This window comes from Peromyscus eremicus, chromosome X (genome assembly GCF_949786415.1).
Source record: "Peromyscus eremicus chromosome X, PerEre_H2_v1, whole genome shotgun sequence".
Lineage (NCBI taxonomy): Eukaryota > Metazoa > Chordata > Mammalia > Rodentia > Cricetidae > Peromyscus > Peromyscus eremicus.
Window position 1 is genome coordinate 87081718 of NC_081439.1, and position 24702 is coordinate 87106419.

The 24702-nt window shown below is 38.1% G+C and overlaps 1 protein-coding gene across 2 annotated transcripts; it reads left to right on the forward strand.

Moving 5' to 3' along the window:
- Window positions 1–598: 598 nt before the first annotated feature.
- On the forward strand, window positions 599–24702 carry Pwwp3b (PWWP domain containing 3B). 2 transcript variants are annotated; one of them, XM_059250080.1, is made up of 6 exons: window positions 599–779; window positions 4549–4765; window positions 5510–5590; window positions 18736–18864; window positions 21227–21314; window positions 21967–24702. In XM_059250080.1, exon 6 carries the CDS (start codon window positions 22181–22183, stop codon window positions 24224–24226), a length of 2046 nt encoding a protein of 681 aa, XP_059106063.1. In that variant the 5' UTR covers window positions 599–779; window positions 4549–4765; window positions 5510–5590; window positions 18736–18864; window positions 21227–21314; window positions 21967–22180; the 3' UTR covers window positions 24227–24702. The 2 variants fall into 2 exon arrangements, with proteins under 2 accessions (XP_059106063.1, XP_059106062.1); XM_059250079.1 differs by lacking the exon at window positions 4549–4765.

A 24702-nucleotide genomic window follows, 5' to 3' on the forward strand; every position in this document is an offset into this window, starting at 1 on the left:
CTTTACATGGTTATTGCTCCCACTCCCCCCTCCCAACTGATTGTCTGCAGTTCTGGTTTTGGTCAAAAGATGGCGCTTACCAGGTTTACTAAATGTTTTCCAGGCAATTATTTTTATAAAGTAAAGAAACAAATAATATATTATATTCTGTTTTAGCAAGCTGTGAGCATTCACATGGGGTGTAATTGAAAATATCTGTTGTATATAACTGGAAAAGTTCACACAAAGAGAGTGAGTGATATGAGAATTTATAAACAAAGTACAAAAATCCAACCAAACAAACAAACAAAAAACCAAGGTAGTTTGCCAGAATTTGGCTGATAGAGCATACAAGGCAATTATCACTTCCCTTCTCTTATGGCTCTACCTCTTAATTTTCTGAATGGAGATTATTTCAGCATGAAACAAATAGAGTTGTCCTAAAAAGCATTTCAACGTATATGAATAAGAAGGAAAATCAGCATATCATGAGATTATCAGGGATGTGATTTCCCCTCATTTCTGTGCCTCACAACAGCTGGAGTTTGGGTAGGCAGTTTCTCCACATTTTTTTTTCATTTTATTGATTTGATTTTCTGTCTTCCTTTTACCCAGCCTCAGTTGATATCAGACTTGCAAGTGACGTGGGCAAGTCAGCCTGTGACACCACTTGTGCCCAGAAAGGCAGTGCAGCCATACAAGTACCCAGGAGAGTGAACGCTCTGCTGGGCAAACAGCTGGAGTGTGAATCGAAACAGCTGGATCATAGTGTCAGACTACCACAGTCCATGTGACAGAGGGTAAGGCTCTTCCGATTTCATCAAACTTCTTACATTTAAAAACATTTGGAGATGGCAAAGGTTACTTTAGTTTGCATCTGTGGCATTTTAAATTTAAAACTACCTTTTGTAGTAAAGCTGTTTTCAGTTGAAAATTTGGAGGTATGGATTATTTAGCTCCCTGTTCTGAAACCAGAAGTGCAATTAAGTGTCATAGTTTTGAGAAAGACTGCCTTGTTTTAAACAGAAGTTATGCTAGTGGCTCTCCAGAGCTGGCCTGTGAACCGGACTGTCAAGTCCTTGAGAACTGCTCTGGGTTGTCATCACATAGCACGGTCACTAAGGTTTCTCAAGATCTGCTTAAAGGCCCCAAGGCTTTCCTTAGAAGGAAATCTGCATGCTTTCTTGAATAGTAGTCATAGTTCTTTAACCCATTTACCTCTTCTCTGGCAACCATCACAAATCTCTGACTCCAAAGTCTGTGCTGTGTTGTTGAAGTTGAGCCCTCTGTCTTTTGTCCATGAGATTTTCTTCAATTTTATTGGATAAACAGGGCAGCAGTAGCAGCTTAGAAAACATTAAAACCCAGCACTCCCCAGTATAACCAGAGAAGCCCAAAAGTCTCCAGTCATTCAGGAACACAAATAATGTCCCTGATACTGCCAAAGACCCTCCTACATAAATACGTTCCTTTCTTCTTTTACAACAGGAAAAAAAAAAAAAAGATAAGGTATCCGGTTTGTGTTATCTTAGTTATCTGGTTTTGTCCACCCTGCCTTTGTTTTTCTGACCTGGACCTTGTCTCCACTCTCATTGTCCCGCTACCTTTCCACTTGGCAAAGTAAACTCTTTATCTAGTCCCTTTTCTTTGGGGCCATGTTTTAATCTACCCCAGTTATCGCTCATTGAAAATACATTTTTTTCAAGCTACCCTGTGAATTTTCAGGGGAATGAAAGAGGCTAATGGGAAGTAAGAACAATTTAGTATCTCTTTCACCTAGCATAAGGCTTCTTGGAAAACACTGCAGGGGTCTGCATTTTTTTATTATCACACCATGAAATGTAGTTACTATTTGATATTGAACAACCTCAGTTAACATTAGAGGTTCGTGTGACTCATTAATCTTTAGTAAATAAGCTGTCTGGGATGTGGAGATGACAACCTAAATTTGTGTGAAGAATTGGAAATTTTGTTTCCATAAAGGTAATAAAGGTTTCAGACCCACAACAGTCTGACTTTCTATTTGAAAAATAGAAGCATAATGCCTCTACTGCTGCACTGTAAATTCTGACGTTGGATCCTATCAATAGAGACCCACATCTCACCAATAAACCCTGGATGCTCCTTCCAGAATAGGTACAGAACCACTTTGACCTTGTCTGACCCTTCTGCTTAGGATCACCGGAAGAACTCTTCTTTCTGTAGAGTTCCCAATGCAAGCAGGTTTTTTTTTTTTTTCCGCTTCCTATTTATTACAGGAAGAGCTTTGTTAACAGTCCATCTCTGTTTCTCTATTCTTGGTTGTTAAAATGAGCAAGAGATTCATGTTACTTGTTCACTGTGTTTATTGATGGGGTTGTTTAATGTTTTAGATTTTTTTTTTGGTTTTAAACTTAGCATAACATTATCTCAAGAGATGTAAACCTCAGAATTGTTATCCACAGGTGGTGTGTAAGATATAGCTCCCCCTAGGAAGCAACAAGTCAGGCTTAAAGGAAAAGAAAATTCTAAATTTTAGTCTTAATTTCTTGGGTGCTTTTGAATTAAAAAAAAAAGTGTAATGAAGGATGACAGCAATACAGCTTTCCCATATGGGTCTAGCTGTTAAAAACAAAGCACAGGAACAAAGAATGGCTAATCATTAATAAACTGGAGTGAAATGAGCACTTCACTGCAGAAGATCACGACATTCAGTGCCGTTACCGAAGCAGATCTGAAAGGGAACCGACCACTAGGCTTCAGCAGCAGGGAAAGATGTGCCATAATGACTCTAAGGCCAAGGGGATGTAACCATGCTGATTATGGTCAGCCCAAAGGCATAGTGCACCAAAACCTGTATGAGGGAGAGAGTATGTGAAGAAGTATAGGGATTACTGAGCATGACAGCAGCTTACCATGTCTTCACCAGCAGGAATGTGAATGGTGAACTGCACTCAGGTTTGTATTACAGCCACTGATTTCCCCCTAGTCCCAGAGTAAATGACATCATCCTGTATTCTAGCAAACAGACAGAATTCTAAGCCCCGGAGGTAATGAATGCACTGGGGAGAGGCTCTAAAGGAGTCAGACTGAATGACTTTGGCTTTTTTCTTGTAGTCCCTTACCTGGCTTTGTAGAAGGCATGAGTTTCTGCTTCCTTGTAATCCTGCCAATTGTTGCTTTCATAATCTCTTTGCTGTGTTTTAGTCAAACTGGGCTTTAAAAAATGGGAAGTCTTAGTGTTAGTTACATTCGCATTATTTTGATTATTAAAGTGGGTGGATATCTTTCATGTGTTGCTCAGTTTTCATTTCGAATATCTGGGTTTTAAGGAGCTCCAGTAAAAATGATTAGCCTTTATCCACTGAATAAGTTGATATAAAATGGAGTTTTCACAGGAAGGCGAAAGTGTAAGCTTTAGTACAATGGTAAGTTGCAGAACACTGATAATTGTAAAAGTCAAGTGGGCCTTAATTAAGATGGAGCACCAAATTTAAGTAAACACTACCAAACAGGTTTGAGGCTTGTAGCAGTACAGAAACAGAGATATTTAGATTTGCTCTGCATGAGGCTGCTTACAAGGAAGCAGAGTGTTCCCTTAGAATTTCATGAACTATTCATGTCCTCTTGTCCTTTGTCCATTTACTTTTATTTCGCTGTTTATTTCTAGTTAACATGTAAGAGCTACTTTAGGCTGCCCTCAACATTTTATTGGGTATTTTTGGTGTGTGTGTGGGGGGGGGGGGGCATTAGTTTAGTTTTTGAGATAGGTTCTCACCCTTTAGCCCAAGCTCCTTTCAACACCCCCAGCTTCCTGCCTCAGTTTCCCCGGTGCTTGGATTACAGGTGTAAGGCCCCACATCCACTTAAGAACACAGATGGTTTTGCACTGAAAACAAGTTGTGCCAAGTTTGTTGAGTTTTCCACTTTAGCTTACAGTATTTTTTTTTTACTACGAGGCTTCCCTTGCTAATTTCAGTATTAATGCACATTTCTTTAAAGAATTTTAATTCATGTTACATATTTAGAAATGACTAAAATGTGTGAAAGTTTCTGAAGGATGAATAAGACCTGATTAAAACACACACACACACACACACACACACACACACACACACACACACACACACACGGAGAGGGGAGGGGAGAGGAGGGGAGGAGGAGGGGAGGAGAGAGAAGGCAAGTAGGGGTAAGCACATATCTCAGGACGAGGAAAATTAAGCTTGCAAAGACTTAATTCTCCCCCAAATAAGGTATTATTAATTCACCTCAATTACAAACAAGGATCTGGCAGATTTTTTTTAAAAATATTTTAAGCAGCTGGACCTTAATATAGTTTGCAGAAATAATATGGCAGGATAGGAGAGAGAGAGAGAGAGAGAGAGAGAACAAAACAACTATGTATGTTGCAAAAGATATTCTCGTCTAGGTCTTTACCATATGATAAAGGCATTTCTGCATTTTTTTTTCGGGGGAGACCATCCACCCTGGTGCTTTGAATGCAAAGTAAAGGACACATGTTGCCTTTCTGCTTTCGAGTTTTCGGGGTTCTTTTTTTTTTTTTTTTTTTAAACGGCTTTTTTTTTCCAGCCTGAAACCAGTCTGGGTTTGAGTTGGAGGCTCTGGTCCCTCCCCGAGGGGCGCTCCCGCTGCAGCCCCCAGCACGAGAAGGGGCGGAGCTTCAGCCAGCTCGTGGGAAGCGCGCCCGCGGCGCCCGTCCTGGGGGAGGGGCCGCACTTCCCTCAGCGGCGGCGGCAGCAGACTGGGAGCTCGCGGTAATGGCTGGCTTGTAGCCCGTTATTTTCTGGTAATTTCTTCGCGCTTTGGGGGAGAGGTGGGAAAAGAAGAGAGAAATTAGTGCCTGGGAGAGGTGGGGATGGAATAATGTTTTGATAGATTTGTCGTTTCTCTGGTGGAATCAATCCTCTGGCATTTGGGGTTTTCGGGTAATTTGAAAGTCCGTCGTGTGGGGAGAGGTGATCAGATTGCAGCTTCTAAATTAAGACTTCAGTGAGGCATGCTGTTCGTGTTCATTTTCATACGTGGCATTCCATGTTTTTGTCTCTGGTACAGTTTTGTTTTTTGGGCTTTTTTTTTTTTAAAAAAATGAGATTTTTTTTTAAATGTTTGTAGTCTGCCAAAAAAATAACTGGCAGAAAATGAATGACACAGAAAGGTGCCTGGGCTTGGAACGAGATTTAGATACGCTGTTGAGTGATATCACTTCTAAAAAAAAAAAAATGCGCGTTTTCCTGACTGGGGGCGGGGGCGGGAAACTAGACTCCTTGTGTCTCCGAGTGTTTTGGGTACGTTGGTGGCGAGGTGAGGCGTGATCTATATTTTTAAAAAACTGCTTCCAGCATTTTCAGATTTGCTTTATTCCCAGATAATTTTCATAATTAGAAAAAGCAAAATGATGCTGAGACAGCATACCTATTTTGTTTCAAACACGCATGCACGCACGCGAACACACACAAGTACACACGGAGATAAATGCTCTCATAACCTGTTTCTTTTGCTGAGGGAGATTTTTTTTTTCTTTTCTTTCTAGACGCAGTCAAGCAAGGAACCAAGTTGTGTACGCTAGAGCCCTGCGTGTATCCTGCTTGTGAGCGCTCCTATCAGGCCACAGGTATAGCAGTGATCAGCAAGAACCATTATTTTTTTTCTGCATTGTCTCAGTTTAAACGTGAGATAGGGGACTGGGTTTATTTCTCTAAGCAGTTTGAAAAGTATTATGTGGCATGATTCTTCAATCCCGTGGAGTGTTATATATAGCTGGCAAATAAAAGTATGAAGCGCAAGTGATTTGAAAAGCTGTTTGCAAAGTAGAAGTCGGTGAAAAAAAAAGTGTTTAGAAAGGCAAGCAGCGTTTTAAGTTATTTAAGGAGAAAAAATACGATTAACGAAACATGTGCCATCAAATAAGAAAAAGGGGATCAGCCTACTAATGGAATTGTTATGTGGTCTTACTATCTGCTGCTGCTGTTGTTGTTTGAGACAGACTTTATAGACCAGGCTCACCTGGAACTATGTAGTCCCAGGCTGACTTTGCGGCCGTCCTCGTGCCTCAGCCCATTGAATGATGGGGATATAGGCATAAGCAAACATGCTGGATTTCAAATCATCTTTAATCTATATTTAGTCATTTTCTAATGACTTCAGAAAATCAACCTTAAAATAAAATGCTTCCAAGTTCAGGGAAAATAGAATTTGAAGCAATGCATTAATGAACTGAACTGGCTACAAGGCATGGTGTTTTATGTCTGTAATCTGAGCATTCAAGAGGCTAAGGCAGGAGAATGGCCTTGAGTTTCCAAGTTAGCTTGAGACTGCATAGTGATTTCCATGTCAGCCTGGGTTGCAGAGCACGCCCTTGATTCAAAGAACCAAAACCAAATTAAAACAAACAAAAAAGATGGTTTGTAATAGTATGAATTCATGTTTATATGTAAAAATATATAAGTTATACAGGTAATTATTAGTAGAGTTTTCTTTCCAAAATTAAAATTTTTGTAGCTTCCTAATATTTTATATTTTCAGTAGACATGAAATTTATTTTACAGTCAATAACTTTGGAGGTGAGGACATTGGGATTCCACCTTTTGTGCAGTGTGTAACAAAGCTCTGATTTTCAGTCTGGCATATTCTAGAAGCCTGAGAAAGCTACTGGCTGGCAAGATATAGTTCCCACCTTTCTCCAAGGACGTGGTAGTGACAGTTCTGCTTCTGGACACAAGATGGCGCTTGCCAGATAGTCTAATTTTTCTCCAGACAAGTGTTTTTATAAAGTGAACAAACAAAACAGTGAAACATATTTTGTATTAGGAAAGTGTAAGACAGCATGTAGTATATAATTGAAATTCATTTGAAAAACTGTTGTGTAAGGAAGACAAAGAAGCCCCATTCAAGACTGATGTGAGGACTCTAAACATTTAAAACATACAGTTTGGCCCATAGTAGACAGAAAGCTACTGTTACTTCCATTCTCTTCCGTCTCTGTTACCAAAATGACATGCCTACGAGAGTTTTGTTAGGGAAATTTATTTACACTTTAAAAAAAAACCCATTTTATTGCTTTGATTCTCTGTTCCTTTTTTGCACAGCTTCAGTTAATATCACATTTGCAAGTGACATGGGCAGTGTGACTGGGATCCATTTGCATCCTAGAAAGGCAATGCAGCTGTAGAAGTGTCCAGCCCAGTAGCTTTGCTGGGAACATAGCTGGAGTGAGAGTCAAGACAGCTTTTAGTCAGTCATGTGGTAACAACAGGAAACAAATAAAACCATGTGGCTGCTCAGTTTCAAGCTCAGATCCTCTGAAAGACAAGCCAGTGCTCTTAACACTAAGCCATCCCTTCAGCCCCCTGTGGTTTGTTTTTTTGAGATAAGGTCTCACTCTACAGTATAGGCTGGCCTGATACTGGCTGTGTAGACCAGATTGGCCTAGAATTTGCAGCTGTCTTCTTGTCTCTGCCTCCATAGTGCTGGAATTATAGGTATTAACTAGCATAGCCATCTCTACCAGTGATTCTGGAATGTGTGTGTGTGTGTGTGTGTGTGTGTGTGTGTGTGTGTGTGTGTCTGTCTGTGTATCTCAGTGTGTCCACAGAACACCACAAACACAGTTTAATATTTTCAAGCTATGATGAGTTTATTTGAGTATGACTCTATTATAAGTTGAGGAAAACGTATATGTTAAAGCTCTATAATGAAATTAGGCAAATGTTCACAATGATAGCTACTTTTGGAAGACTGCCACGTCCAAGCCAACTATAGGACTTGCAAAGACCCTTGGAAAGAATCCTGACAATAAATGACCATGTCAGGGATTCCAAACCTCTGACTGACGTCCTCTTAATGATAGGCTATTACATTATCTGGGCCAGCATAGGAGACACAGATTCTGAATTCTGTCTAGCGGGTACGGGTAGGTAAAACAGCAGTGACAACTTAGGTAAGTTAAAAGAAGAGTCCTTAGAATAAACTTTGGAAGATCGCAGAGGACACAGATGGGAACGGTACCCCGGTATTCTCCCTGCTGTCCTTGCTCATCTCTCATTTGTCACCGGCACACATACTAATTCCTTTTCTACAGTGGCTACAATAAGGACTGTGTACTGGAACATTATAAAAGTATCAATTTAAAGTAATTTAAATAATTTCCCTAACCACAGTCTTATGTCTTGACCTGGTACCAAGTAATTTTGTCTTTGTTTTTTTAGTTCTCTCTCTCTCTCTCTCTCTCTCTCTCTCTCTCTCTCTCTCTCTCTCTGTGTGTGTGTGTGTGTGTGTGTGCGCGCGCGCGCGCGCGCGCGCGCTCGCCTCTCTGTGCGGGTACTTGTGGAGGCCCAAAAAAAGGGTGTTGGATCTCCTGGAGCTGGAATTACAGGCAGTTTAGAGCCACCTGGTATGTGTGCTAGGAACTGAACTCAAGTCTTCTTGAAAGAGCAGTAAACACTATAAACTACTGGACCATTCCACCAGCCCTCATCCGTCTTTTTTTAAATGAGTTATCTTCTAGTGTTATGCATTTAAATTATTTATTCAAGCTTTTTTTCTCTTATTGAATTGTGTATATGTTCATGGTGAGGGTGGCACATGCTTGTGTGTGCATTTATGTATGTGGAGGCCAGAGGTCTTCACTGGGTGTCTTCCTCAATCACTCTTCACATTTTTTTTCAGACAAAATATCTACTGAACCTGCAGTTCCCTTGACTTGGCTAGACTGACTGGCCAGCAAGCGCTAGGGATCCTCTTGTCTGTCCCCCCCAGACAGGGATGGTAGGCACAAGCCATTGTATCTGGCTTTTACATAGGTGCTTGGGATAAACTCAGGTCTTCACAAGTGTGGCAAGCACATTACTGAGATAGTTCCCCAGCACTTTATTCAACCTCATTTATAAATTTTCAGAAACACTTGAATTGAGTAAGCTTCAAGAAAAAAAAAAAAACTATTAAGTAGCCCTAAATAGAGGCCTCTAAAATGACTGTTTTTCTAGTTAAGCCAGATAGGCAAACATAAAGCACTGTGACCTAAGGACTTTTCTGGATGACTAAAAGCTCACTGATTGATTTCTTGCCCAAATCTAGATGTACTAATGAATCCTTTCCATATTTAGAACGTCTCCAGTTGATACTGAGCTTCTACTTTACCATCTTCCCTGTCATTGTCTACCTGGTGTCACTCACTTAGTCTGCTACTGATGCTCAAAAGACATTTACCCCTTGGAATATGTTTTGATAGTGGGTGGTACAAGTTGCCCATTCAGTATTCTAGTACAGTTAAAACTGGGTTCCAAAACCCATGTCTTTATACATTATATCAGAGGACCTTGCCTTAACACCTGCCTGAGAAAATTGATATTTAAGTATTTGATCTTTGACAGTCTCTCTTATGGCCTCACTAAAAAAAATACTAGATAAGTACAATGAACTTGGGTGATAAGAATAAGTTTGGTCATGCCTAGATCTTTTCCTATGGATATCCCAGAGAATGGCAGGCATTGTGAGGAATGTTTCTTTTTCTTTAAATTTCCAGAAGTGGGTCCTAGACAGGTCTTTCTGTCCTTTACTTCAGTGAAGAACAGCACAGCTTAATTGTCTGGGCATATAATAGAGGTTTGTGTATGTGTTGTGATAATGTTTTGTGAGGCTCTAGTTTCCTTTTCTTTGATTTTGTTCTTTAGAAAATGTTTCCCATTACACAATCTACAACCTTAACTCTCAGTAGTCATATCTATTGGCATTCTATAGATTTTAATAGTAATGGAAAAATACAGAACTGTTGTTTTCTTTTTGCTGTTCTCTTTTTTTTTTTTTTTTTTTTTTTTTTTTGGTTTTTCAAGACAGGGTTTCTCTGTGTAGCTTTGCGCCTTTCCTGGAACTCGCTTTGGAGACCAGGCTGGCCTTGAACTCACAGAGATCCTCCTGCCTCTGCCTCCCCAGTGCTGGGATTAAAGGCGTGCGCCACCACCGCCCGGCTGCTGTTCTCTTTTACAAAGCTTTTGTGTCATGAAACATACTTACATTTGGCCAAAGATTATGAAAGTTTTTTTCTCCTTGCCAGTGATATACTGCAGCTTGCCTTTTACTCCATTTGAAATATTCTTGTTTACTGTCAAGTTCCTTTGTTATTTATGTGTACCTCTGTCTTAAGGATAACTGAATAGTTTGCATGTCCATGAAATGTCTAAGATTACTTTTTTCTATTTATTTATTACTTTTTTCCCAACCCAATCACAGTTTCTCCTCCCTCCCTCCTCTCCTCTCAGTCCTTCCTCCCAACCTCCCCTCTTCCTTCCCCCATCCGTCCTTACAGTGGGAGCAGGGGCTGTCTCTGACTCTGTTACCTGCTTTTGGGACCCTTTCCTCCTACTGGGTTGCCTCTTCCAGCCTCAGAAGGAGAGGAGTGCCTAGTCTTACTGCAACTTGATATGCCATGGCTAGCTGATATACATAGGAGGCCTGTTCTTTTCTAAAACTAATTCTTTAATCATGTCTATGGACACCCCCAATGATCTTTGGGAAGATTTTTACTAGATAACTCTGATTCTCCTTTAACCTAATGCACAAAAGATACTGCTATTCATTCTGTAGCCAATCTATATCTTCTGTGTTATTAAGGTTCTGCTTTTCAGTGGAAGCACACTAGTAACCAGCTCTCCCATCTTAGGATTTAGAAACTATTTTTTTTCAAAAGCTGTATGTCTTAGAAGCCTCCCAAATGCTTTAAAAGAAATTAACAAGTTAATAAAAATATTACAGAGGATTAAAGTAATTTAATTTTTAATAGATTTTTTGATATTTAAAATATTTTATATGTACTTCTGGTACACACAACCTTCTTTGGTAGTCAGTTAATCCAAAGAAAAACTCAAACTCTGTGTATTCCCATTATTCTCAGAGTAAAATACAAATGTCTTTTATGGGTTATATTCTGGGAGATTGATGCTCTCTTTTTTTGAAGGCTCACATTTATTGAGAAATAATTTGCATAGAGTTAAATTCACTCTTTTTTAAACTTTTATTCTTCTCTCATACATTACATCCTGACCATAGTTTCCCCTCCCTCCACTCCTCCCAAACTTTCCCCCCACTTCTCCTCTCCCGCAGATCAACTCCTCTCTGTTTTCCTTTAAAAAAAGGAGCAGACCTCTCAAGGTTATTCACCAAGTATGATCTAACAAGATGTAATAAGACTGAGCACATCCCCTCACATTAAGGTGGGACAAGAAACCCAGTAGGAGAAAAGGGGTCCCAAGAGAAGGCAAAAGAGTCAGAGACACCCCCTCACTCCCACTTTTGGGAGTCCCACAAGAACACCAAGCTACACAACCATAATGTATATGCAGAGGACCTAGCACAGACCTATACAGTGTCCAGGATTGTTGCTTCAGTCTCTGTGAGCCCCTATGAGCCTTGCTTAGTTCAAGTTTGTGAGCTGTGCTCCCCCGATGTCCTCATCTCATCCCCTCTGGTTCCTACAATCCTTTCCCTTCTGTGGGGTTCCCTGGCTCTGCCTAGTGTTTGGATGAATTCACTCTTTTTTTCAACTGTACATCATGATGAGTTTTGACAAACTTAGTCACAAAACACCACAGTTGGACTATGGAATGTTTTCTTATCTTCAAAATATGGCATTCAGACCTCACTGTATTTAGTACAATGTCTCAATTTCACTTCTGACAAACAGCAAGCTTATTTCTGTCCCTATGGATTTTCTTTACCCAGGATGCCACTTACATGGAATCAAAAAGTAGCCCTTTAAATCCAGAAATTTCACTAAATTGATCATTAGACAGGTATTTACAAATATTGTTGCATGTATAAGTAGTTTATTCCTTAACATAGCTGAGGAGTATTATATGACTGTTCTATGATTTGTGTAACCACTCCTCAGTAGATTTATAGGTTTTGATGATTGTGGTTAAAGTAGCTAAACACACACACACACACACACACACACACGAAGCACACAGAAGAAAAACTCCCTGAAGAACCAAGGGAAGACTGAAATTCACTCTCCCCTGGAGGTCTAGAGGAGTGGTTCATGATTTTGGTGGTCTGGGATAGTTCCATGTCCCCTTGTTTCTGATTGGTCTGCTTAGAGAAATAAATGAAAAATGAGAGGTCCACAGTGCAATATATGATAGTTATTCTGCATCATTTTCTGAAGTTTATCTTGTCACTGTTTTTTTCTTTAATGCCAGCCATATCATAAAGGTGTTAATGATGCCTCATTCTGCTTTTACTTGCATCACTTAATTACTAATGGTGTTGAACATATTTTTATGCCTTCAACTGTAATTTGTGTATCTATTTTAATTAAGATGTTGATATTACTAAATTTTAAGAGTCCCTTATATATTCTGGATAGAAACTCTATAAGAGGTATGTGTATATTTTGCACATATTTTCTCCAACTCTGATTTTTTTTTATTTTAGTTTTGAGAAAAATTTCAGGCCCAATTTTGCTATTTTTTATGGTTCTTGGCTTGTTTTTCTGGATTTGTATTTTAAAAAACATTTGGCTCATCCACGGTCTCAAAGACATTCTACTAATATTTTATAGATTTTTCACTTTACATATAAGCTCATGGCTCATTTTTAATGATTTTTTCTTCATAGTCTTAGCTAAGGTGTCACAATGAATAATCATTCTTAAAATGTTCCAGTATGATTTATCAAAAAGAACTTTTCAGAAACCAGTAGGCATTATTTGCTAGTTTATTTGTGTTCTATTGGCCTATGTCAGTCTTATGTCAGTATACATAATGTGAGTCTTCTACCTTTTATATTTCCTTTTCACTATCATTCTGGCTCCTCTACTTTGTGTGCTTTTCCAACATATTTTATAGTTCTTATTTCAACTTCCACAAAAAGCTTGCTGAGATTTTATTGAAGTTACAGTAATTATAGATATCTATGGAGAGTTGTTTTACCCTAAAATCAGTGTTTCCGTCAATTCACATAGTATATATCCCTATTTATTCAGATCTTTAATTATTTGCATCTGCATATTAAAGTTTCCAAAATATTAATCTTGCATTTAGTTTAGTTTTGTTTTTGGTTTTGTTTTGTTTTGTTTGAGATGGAGTCTCTCCTTGACCCAAAACTTGCCAAGTAGGTAAGCTTGGCTGGCCAGCAAGCCCTGGGGAATCCATCTGTCTCTACCATCCAAGTACTGGATTACAAGCACAAACCACAACACCTGGCTTTATAAATATAGATCATAGGGATCCAATTCAGATCTTTGTACTTGCAATGCAAACGTGTCACCAATTGAGCTATCTCCCGGCCATGTTTCTTGTATTTTTAAAAAATAAAATTATACATGGAGTTTAAAAACTTTTACCTTAAATCTTTGTTGTATAGAAACACAGTCAACTGTAGACTAGTTGATTCATTAGGGTTATAGTTATAGATCATTCATGTTATCTACAAATGCAGTTTTCCTTTTCCTTTCCAGGGCATACATGCGTACATAATTAATCTATTTTTCAGTACTCATTTTATTCACTGGGGCTCCAACCCAGTGTTGACTAGAAATGTTCAAAGCAGATATTCTTACTGTGTTCCTGCTTTTAGCAGAAAGACATTCCATGTATTACCACTACATATAATGATAACTGTAGGGTTTTTATAGATACTGGTGATCTGATTGACAAAGATTCATTTGTTTTATAATGTGCTCAGTGTTGTTATCCTAAATATTTGTGGAATGTTGTTAGATGCTTTGTCTGCCTCAGTTACTATGATTTTTTCATCATTTTTGGTCTTCTAGTATGGTAAGTTGAATTGATGGATTTGGGGATGTTGAACAATTCTTATATTACCAAGTATGAATTTCATTTGGTCATGATATGTCTTTTATCTATGCCATTGCTTTGAGCAGTAGCATTTGGTGAGGATTTCTGCTTTTATGTTTATAAGAGATATTAGTCTGTAGTTTTCTGTACTTTTTATTGTGTTGTTATCCAGCAAATGTTGGTGTCATAAAACTATGTTTGATGTTGTTTCTTATGTTTTATCATCTTATCCTTACTGGCTTGCATTATCAGTTTTTCAAGTAGAGACTGGTGCACTACAAGATTTTGGTCCTCTATTCCTAACCCTAAATATTTGTCAGTCCCTATATACCTGTACTACCAGAAGGTAATCTGTCTTCATGCTCTTCCGTTTTGCCCCTGTTAGTATTAGGTACTAGGCTCCCAATGAGGCAGGAAGTATTGCCCAGGTAGCAATGTTTAGGGGTGCCTTTGGGCTTTGATCTTGAAAGTTAAAGCTTTCTCAGTAGTCTTCCCTCTCCCAGTGGCAGGGAACCTCCTATTAGAATCTCTCTGATCTTTGGAAGGCAGCTATAGCTTACTGTATCTCTCTCTCTCTCTCTCTCTCACACACACACACACACACACACACACACACAGAGAGAGAGAGGGGGGGGGGGCGAGAGAGAGAGCAGGCCAGCGGGCATGAGAGCACTTCAAAGCCCATCCCCAGGGAAACAGGTCCTCCAACAAAGCCATACCTCCTAATCCTTCCCAAGCAGTTCTACTCCCTGGTGACTAAGCATTCATATATATGAGCCTATGGGGGCCATTCTCATTCATACTACCACAGAGTTCATCAACCTTTAATACTTAAATTAACATAGTTCTATGATAGACTGAGGGAAAGCTAGGACCTTTTTAAGATATCTAGAGATTTGTCATTGTTTTTTAAATTGTTAATGACATTCTCTTATGTCTTTTTATATTTTAAGAGAAAGTACTTTCGGTGCCCTTTAGTAATGTATGCATGTGTTATTCTTGCTATTTATGTTAAACACACCCTAGGAACAAGTGGTTCCTAAAGTGTTAATAGAGTTGATTTTTGTATAACAGTTATTATATGTTGTGTTTACATTTTTATTCTTTGTATTATTATAGATTAAAATTGTGTTTTAAAGCAGAATACATTATACTTGAACTGTATGTATTTCTCCATGGTTTAACATGTATTCAGGTTCTTACAACCACCATTACAGCTGGAAGTCGATATTGCATCATCCTCATGATTTCCTTGTGCTGTCCCTTTAATGCTACACTTTTTCTCATCTGGAACACCAGCAGTGCTGATCTTTCACTGTTATTACCCTTCTATTATTTTGAAAATGTCATATAAAATCAGTGTTGTGGTGGACAGGTTCTAAGTGTCCCACTCCATTGCAAAGTATCCTCCTGTTGTGTGCTGGCTACACCTTCTATGCATTTAGCATAATTTGGCAAAGATGATGAGATGTCACTCACTACAATGATTATGTGAGACTGTCATAACCAAATGGAGGAGACATAGGAGAGGAGCAAGGAAGGAGGCAAGCTAAATGCAGAATCAGGTACAATATTCTCTTTTATGTTTCAGTGACTCAGCACATAATGCTTTAAGATTAATAATTTTGCTCAGCTGTTCATCCCACGCACAGGTATAGAACATTTTTTATTTGTAACGGGATTTTCAATGTGTCTTAGTGATTACAAATATTAACTCTGGAGTCAGAGTACCTAGGTCCAAATGTCCTGTGCCAAATACACTGTGGACATTCTTGTAAACATTCCTTAATCTCTCTAATGCCTCATTTGCAAAATGAGAATGCTGAAAATGCTCACTGCTTTAGTCCATTTGTGCTGTTATAACAGAGTACTTGAGACCAAGAAATTTCTTCACAATGGGCAAATACTAAGCTCACAGTTGTGCAAGCTGAAATACCCATGAACTGAGAGGCCATATCTGCCAGGGGCCTTATTATGTATTGTAAGGTCACAAAAAGTAGCATATAGTAAAGGAGCAAACAAGAGAAAAAGGATGAGCAGCCTGAATTCATCTTTTTCTTTTTTTCTTTTCTTTTCTTTTTTTTTTTTTTTTTTTTTTGGTTTTTCGAGACAGGGTTTCTCTGTGTAGCTTTGCGCCTTTCCTGGAACTCACTTGGTAGACCAGGCTGGCCTCGAACTCACAGAGATCCGCCTGGCTCTGCCTCCCGAGTGCTGGGATTAAAGGCGTGCGCCACCACCACCCGGCAAATTCATCTTTTTAACTGGAACCCACTCCTACAAGGAATAAACCACTGCTGCAGTGTGGCAGTAATGGGTTCACTGACGTTCTAATCAACACATAAAGTCTCTCACCTCTCAACATAGCACTGAGGATTTAAATTTCCTTTACATGAACTTTGAGGGTTATGTTCAAACTTGAGAGCCTTTCTAACAATATTTTATAATGTATGTAGATAATTTAACAGACTGCCTGGCATGTGGTAATAAATCACTGGCATCTATCCTCAATACTAATACTAATAATGTTTATATGGAATGAAATAAGTTATTATCTGGCTTTTAGTGAGTTACCAGTCAAATACTAATACTATTGCCTGGCATATAAAAATTATAGCAAATATATTTGATTTTTTATATCATCTACTTAATAATATCACTAGTATAATTTTAGCATTCATTAGTAGTTATCACTCTTCACATCATTCTACAAAACAGTAAAATAAAAAGTATATCCATGGAATTGGCATAATATTGACTGATTTGTGCACACTATAGGAAATAGACAAGAAAGTATAGTTTTAAAGTATAATAACTATATTTTATGTGCACTTGGCATGTAAATGAGTAGGTAGAAAAATATTATAAAGTATATAATCAGATAACGCTCTTCATTTAAATAAAGTCATATATATAATACACCAGCCCAGTAATCCTATTTAGGTTAAATAATAATACTTAGTATTCTGCAAGAATGATTCGCTTTTGTTGGTTCGTATAAGATCAACTATTTTTGTTCTGCTATTCAAAAGACAGACTGGGAAATACAAGGATAGAGCTAAGATACAAGTTCACAGTTCCATAAGTTGATATCAGAATGTTGTAGTCCTGTTAGGGGCTTAAGATCATCCATCTCTAATGAGTTACATCATTTTTCTAATTCACTTCTTAGTTCAGAATAGCTTTCCAAAGTGTATCTATCTATTGTGGTCAATTTCTAGTGAACATGAAAAGTAGTGAAAGTGAGGCAGAAAGCCCAGACTAGCAGCAGTTCATCTACTTGTGGTGGTATTGTCTTTAGAATCTTCACAGCTATGCAGTTAGACAAATAAAAGACATCAGTAAAAATTGAAAGAAAAAAACTTCAAGTGGCAGAGAGAGTGCTACATGTTGACCAAACTCTGTTTTCCTCCTGAATAACAAGGAAACTACATTCCTCGGGCTCTATGGCAGTCTGCCCTCTCTACCTGAGTTCTGGTTAGAGGACAGAGGCCAGCAGTGATATTTGCCAGACACAGCCCTTAAAACTGTCCACAAGACTGTCCATTTTCACTCTTCCTTAGATCCCTAGCCCAACACAAATTATGTACTGAAGGATTTCAAGGCCCAAGAAGATGGTAAAGCCATAGGATGGAAGAAGTTTGTGTCCTTTGGACTGTTTAAAACAGAGCACCCTCCCCTTTCTGGTGACTTGATGACCTACATTAAAATTTGACATCAGCAAATCAAACATTTGGGGAGTGAATGTGTGAGATTTGTGGATATTTATGCCACAAACATTGCATAATATAAAGCCAACAACATACCAGCCTAGAGATGGACTTTATTGGTTTATTAGTATTTATTATTCTGATACTAAAGTTTATATAAATGTGATTTTTAAAAAATATACATTTAAAAATTATACCACCTAAATAATGTCATATCATGTGTTGTGCTGATGCAAATAAAACACTGCATTTTTCAAGTTATCAATTATAATTTAAGTATAATTATACTTAAACTGGCCTTTTAGTTTAAAATTACCATAGGGATATTCTGATGAACAAAAGGCATGTAATTTAAAAACAAATCTCCCTGCACTGAATTTCCCAAGTGTGAAACACAGCAGCAAAATATTAGAAAACACAGCTTCCTGTTGTAGAGTAGGATACACAGAAATGGATCATTTCTTCCCAAACACGATTTTCACTTTCTAGTCAAAAATAACCATGTTATAGGCAGCAATCTCTGAGGCTTTCCTGAAGAATGTAAGAGAAGAACTGAGTCAAAGGAGAGACATACCATGTTTTGGACACAGAAGTCAGTTTTATCTAAAACAATGTAAAGTTACTACGCAATCCTAATCAACATCTTTCTCATTCTACTTTAGAAGATGTTGATCAGCATGGTTTTCACGTCACCTTTAAATATATTTTGTTTACAAGTATTTTATTGAGAAATTCTGCATCTATGTTCATCTGGGAATTTGGCATATAGTTTTCTTCTTTTGTTGTGTTCTTATTCCAAGTGGGGTGAGTGGGTGTGGGTATATTGTGTATGCACGGGGGCGGGGGGGAGGGCGCCAGAGGGAAGAGGAAAGGGGCCATTCAGAGTGGGAAGTGGGAACAAGAAAAGGCAGAGGAATAAATAAGAACAAAGCACATGATAATCATATATGAAAAAGTTTTAATCCAAGCCCATCATTTTGCAATGAAGACATACTAATAATAAAAGAAAATAATCACCTATAGACATAGGATGCCAGAGAAGGCTAGTTAAAATATGTAAGAAATAGTTAAACTGTGGTTTTCTTATTATGAGATAAAGTGTTTTTCGACCTCCTCAAGAAATCATCCACACTCAGAGTTTGAATGGAAATTAGACAGACCCTTGTCGCTATTACATTGTGAAGTTCTGTAAAGGGGAACGTTTCCACGTCTCAACACTTAAGCGGTTTTTCTTGGCAATTGTCTCTCCTGTAATTCAGGGAGTGGCCTTGTGCTCTGCATCACTGCGGGGGCGGAGCCTTCTCTGAGCAGTGCCTGTGAGTTCTGCCCTGCCAGTCTTGGGGGAGGAGCTGAATTTTAGCAGGCTGCAGCTGACAAGAAGCTTCAAGGTAATGTCTGACTTAAATTTACTTTCTAGTGACTTCTAGGAGTTCTGGGATAAAAAATGAGAAAATAGGAAGGATGATCTTAGAGTGGAAGGAACATTGTGTGATTTTTAAAGAATTGCTGGCATTTTGAGGGCATTAATCCTCTGGAACTTTTGTATCTCCCAAGGTTTTTTTAAGTCCACAGAGGGGAAAGGGGTGATCAGATTACAGCCTCTAAATTAAGGCTTCAGTGCAGCATGGCCGTTCATGCTAATTTCCTAACTTGGCAGACCCTGTTGATATTACAAGGCGTTCTGTTATTCTATGAAATTTCAAACATTTTTTTCATTTACACAGAAATAAAACTGACAGAAGTATTCAACAGCACTGTATTCATACATCTGCTAATTGGGATACACAGAAAGGTATATATATGTTACATGCATATGAGTATAGGAAGGGGATCAGATGTGCAGTTGAGTGAAGACACGCACACATAATATATACATGTATATGTGTGTGGTTGGGAAAAAAGTGACAGAAACTCCTATGTAGCATTCAGCATTTCTGGGTAGTCAAAGTGCTATTTTTAATATGTTTAACCCATTTTAATACCACTAAAGTGTAGATTGCCTCATGATTATTTGTTTAACTGTGAAAGAAAAATGAAGCTCAAACAGCATAGCATACTCATTTTGTTTCAGACACACAAACATTCATAAACATACATATATGCTTCCACAACCATACTTAATTGTTTTTCCAATAGTGGAAATTTTCCTACATCTGGTCAGAGGAGTGGCTTAGCTGCTGTTCTGATTATAACTCTGTGTGTGTCCTCCTTGCAGTTCATAATTTCAGGTCATATGTAAGTGTATGGATAAAACAAAATTTTTGCTTTATTCCTGTGAGCCATTTAAGGAATATTGTATAGTATAGGGTATGCATACTCTGTAGTATTCCATAGCTGGTAAAGAGAAAACATGAGCCTCCACATGAAGTAATTTGAAAGTCTCTGAGAAATAGCACCTAAGAAAGAGAAAATTATGGAGCACTAATTACATGTGTTAACTTAATAGATGCATATTACTATAGTGTATGCAATTAAATCTGAAAATACAGCTCTAACAAAATATACATTATCTGTATAGTTAGAGCCTTTACCATTCTTTATTTTTAAAATAGTAATTCATGTTTACTTGGGCTTTTTTTTACATCTTTAGGGAAATATTGAGATAAAATACTAAAGACTTGGGACAAGCCTCATTTAATAAGTTATATAAAATCATGTGTATAACACTTATTTATGTAGAATTGTGTTCAAACCATACTCTTGAGAGAGGTTCCTGAACCTGGTTTGAAATGGGCATTCATTCTTCTTTGTAAAAATTTTCTAAAAAGAGAATATTCAGGGCAGATATTTGTGTCATATACTTGCCTTTTATGTGTATATGTATTTTGTATCATTTCAATTTGTATGAGCTTCTGGATCATCAGAACTACTGTGGTAAAAACATTACCCTATTTCTATCCTGTACTACAAACCCTTAAATGTACTTTATTTAATGTTTTTAAATGTGGTACTGGGAACTGAACCCAGGATCTTATACATGCCAGGCAAACACTCTTAACAGTGAACCACATCCCCAGCCCTTAAAACCTTACACTTAGCCTAAACAATTCTAAACACACAAGAAGGCTCCTGACTAGCTAGTACAGTTTCTAACCTTCTCCCATGAGATGGATCTTGTGTTAAGGCCTTGCCTATATCACCAACAGGCTGCATTTCTGGTTCTAGTCATAAGATGGCATATGTGCCAGAAAGCCTGAATTTTCTTCAGGCAATCATTGTTACGAAGCAGGGAAACAAAACAGTGAAACTATTTTTTTTTTAAATTAGACTAGGAGACAGAGTGTGCCATATAACTGTGACTCCATTGAAAACCACTGCAACTTTAAATAAGAAATCCATGTGATAACTGATGTGAATATTCAATCAGAAAATCTAAACTGTGATTCATAGTAGACACAAGATAATTTGTTACCTCCCTTTCCTCATGTCTCACCTCATATTTTCCTAGAGCGAGACCATTTCAGCATGAATGGTAAGGAACATTTCATCTTGTAAGAACACAAGGGAAAACAAATATGCCATCTCCATTAATGATGAGATTTTATCTCATACCTGTGTTTCACAGTGGCATGCCAGGAAGTTTGGGTAGGCAGGTTGTTGTTTTAACACTTCCCTTTTATTGATTTGATTCCTTGTCTTCCTTTTGTACACCTCGGTTAATATCAGAGGTGCATGTGATGTGGGAACTCTGCATGTGATTTGACTTGAGCCCAGAAAGGCAGTGTAACTAACTACATACATGCCCCGTAGGGTGAAAGACTTGCCTGGAAATCAACTGGCTTGAGAATCAAGATAGTTGGATCACATTGCAAGACTGTCACCGTCCACGTGACAGAGGGTAAGATTCATCCCATTTCAGGAGAAAATTCACATTTGAAAGTATGCTGATGTCTTAAAGGATACTTGATTTTGCTTCCTGCTTTCCATATATAGCATTTTCAATTTAAAAGCAACTTTTGTATTAGCATAATTCAGTTGAAAGTTTGAGGCAAAGCCGTGTACTCAGCTAATACATTGCCTTTTAGTGTCAATGAAGTATTGGAATCATTTGAGAACTTAGTAGAATTACAATTTTTTTAGCTCATTCTAGAACTTCTGAATAAGACTTTGAGAATGGAGCCTAACATTCTATGAGGCTGTCCATATGATCCTCCTGATTGCTAAATTGGAAAATTCACTACCACAGATGTAATACTAGGAATACAAAAGAATCAAAGTATTAGATGACAAGAATAGGTTCCGTAGCATACAATTACAAGTACTTCTAGCAATACTGATGCATATTCTTTAGCAAAAAAGTAGGGGTTCTTGAATTGGAGTTATCATACAAGTTTATTTCCAGTTGTTACTTCCCCATCCATTAGGCTGCTTTTTAGTCTATCTGTTCTGTCATTGAACACAGTTTTTAGTTTATCTCTTTTGTTTGCATTTGTTCACCTTCTACTTTGGCAAGATCATTTTATTTATTAATAGTGTGTTCCCTATTTCAGTATCTTCCAGAGTTCTCATTCAAACAACATGTTCAAGTATCCTGGGGACATCTGAGGAAGAAAATAGTGCACATAAACCATAAACTTTTTGTGGTTCTAAATCAAAAGGAACTTTACTAAGACTGTTGTTTTGGTAGCACTTGTATTTGCAGCCACAAGGCCAACCAATCTTTGTCTGTAATCCTAACTACTTGTCACACTCATCTAAATCATAATGGATGGCGAATATGTCCTGTGTAATTGGAAAGAACAGTTATGGCCAGCAATAGTCTTATATAGGTCTGAAACTTCATCCAACAGTAAAAGGAAAAAGACCTTTTCCCTGGAAGTGCAAATACTTTCGCTAGATGAGAAAATTACTGTGGACAGCAAAGACACAAAAGTCCTCAGTAAATCCGAGGTTGAAGCCATTATGTCCTCACTAGCAGGACAGTCAGAGGTGAGAGTTCCACCAAGGGAAGAGACAGCCTATGAAAGATCGCTGAAAATGGCACTGGAAATCGTGAAAGAGAGAACAAATCAGAGCCAGGAAAGCATGCCAGATGAAGAAGACACCACTACAGCATCTGAAAGTGTGCCACAACAGCTGTCTGATTCACCTCCTCCTAAAAAGTATCGGAAACTTGAAAGCAACCTCCAAGACGACTCAGCTTCTATGTTACTATGCTCAGAGAGTGATGATTCCCTATCTGATGATAAGTTACAGGTGCACACAACCAGTGATAGTATTCCAAGTGAAGTGGAAACAAAGTCATCACAGAACTTCAGCTGGTGCCAAACTTATCCTTCATTTCCAGATGATGATGATGATAAAAAAGAAGAAAAGAAAAAGATTGACATCTCAGCAATCATGTCCGTGAATTTATCACTCAAAGAGGAAAGTGAAGACATTAAAGAAGAAAAGTTTGTCCCATCATCAGACGATCTTGCTGTACCGAAACAGGAGTCTCAAGACATCTACTCAGAGGTCCCAGTGGTTTCCTCTGAATGTCCCACCTTCCCAGAGAATAATATGGAAGATCCTGGAGAGGGCCCATCGAATCAGAATCCATGCTTCTATGGTAGCCAAAATCAGTCTTCTGTGGAATCAGAAGTAGGTGCTGAGACCTCCCCTGCAGGGTGCTCAGGGGATTATCAGGTTTCACTTCCTGCCTGTAATCCAGTCAATAGTGATCTACTGCTTCAGAGACTGGATTTAGAAGATCTTGAGGAAGAAGCCCGAGCTTCTGGCAAGCTATTGTCTCTGAATCCTGCTAGTGCAGCTGCATTAGATAATGATGACGACGACGATGATGAAGACCTTCCTCGCTTCATTCTCTGCTATGAGACACGTGCATTTGAAACCGGAATGATAGTGTGGTTTAAATATCAAAAATACCCATTTTGGCCAGCAGTGATAAAAAGCATTAGGCGAAAAGAGAGGAAAGCGAGTGTGCTTTTTGTTGAGGCAAACATGAATCCTCAAAAGAAAGGTGTTAGAGTATCCTTCAGAAGATTAAAAAAATATGACTGTAAAGAGAAGCAGGCACTAGTGGAGAAAGCTAGGGAGGAGTATAGTGAAAGTATCGATTGGTGCGTGTCACTCATTTGTGACTACAGAGTTAGACTAGGCTGTGGTTCTTTTACAGGCTCCTTCTTTGAATATTATGCTGCTGACATCAGTTACCCAGTCAGGAAAATAATCAAACAAGACACCTTCAGAAATATATTTCCAAAGCTACACAATGAAGACACAGGGGAACAAATGGCTGTGACATCCCACGCCAAGAGAATATCTTTCCAGAAAATTCTCCCTGACCGGATGAAGCCTGCTCGGGATCGAGCTAACAAGAACCTGGTAGATTTCATTGTCAGTGCAAAAGGAACAGAGGATCATCTCCTGGGCATTTTAAAGGGCACAAAAAAATCCAAATGGCTGAAATCATTTTTGAATGCAAAGAGTTTCACACCATGTATTGAAACATACTTTGAAGATGAAGATCAACTGGATGAGGTGGTGAAATATCTACAAGAAATCTATAAACAAATAGATCAGAAGATGCTAACTCTGATAAAAGATGACAAAATCAAGTTTATCTTGGAAGTTCTTCTACCAGAAGCAATTATTTGCTCAATTTCTGCTGTTGATGGCTTAGATTATGAGGCAGCTGAGGCAAAGTATCTAAAGGGGCCATCCCTTGGCTATAGGGAGAGAGAATTATATGATTCCAAAATCATATTTGAAAAGAGACGGAGGTCGCTAGCAAATGAAGCTCATTAATTGTGCCAAGAGTTGAATACATAATGGAAGTTGGATGAAACTTTGGAAAAGTAATCATTCAAAATTCCAAACATGTAAATATTTGCTGAAATGTTTGCAGGGGAGGGTTTTTGAATCATAAGTTCTTTTATTTTTTGAAGATCTGTGTGATCTGCAGATACCACTACATCCATCTTTATTTTCTTGCGCTTTTTCAGAGTCAGCTTTGCCAATATATTTTTAGCAGTTTAATTTTCTAATACATGTTAGAAAGCATAATTCTTAAGATATTTTAAGGGAAACTATTTTGTTCTATGATATTTTTGTGTCTTTGCTGTATAGGTAAATACAGTATGCACATTCAGTTTAATAAAGTTGCACTGGTGTTAGATTTTAAGCAAGAGAATTAGAAAAGATGTCTAAAACAAATATCAGCTATATATTTTTTGCTCAATTTTTTTTTATAAAATACTGAGTTTTCTCTTAAGATAGCTGAA

Excerpts from the sequence above, each read along its gene's own strand:
- Pwwp3b (XM_059250080.1), top strand. The coding sequence starts at position 22,181 with ATGGATGGCGAATATGTCCTGTGTAATTGGAAAGAACAGTTATGGCCA.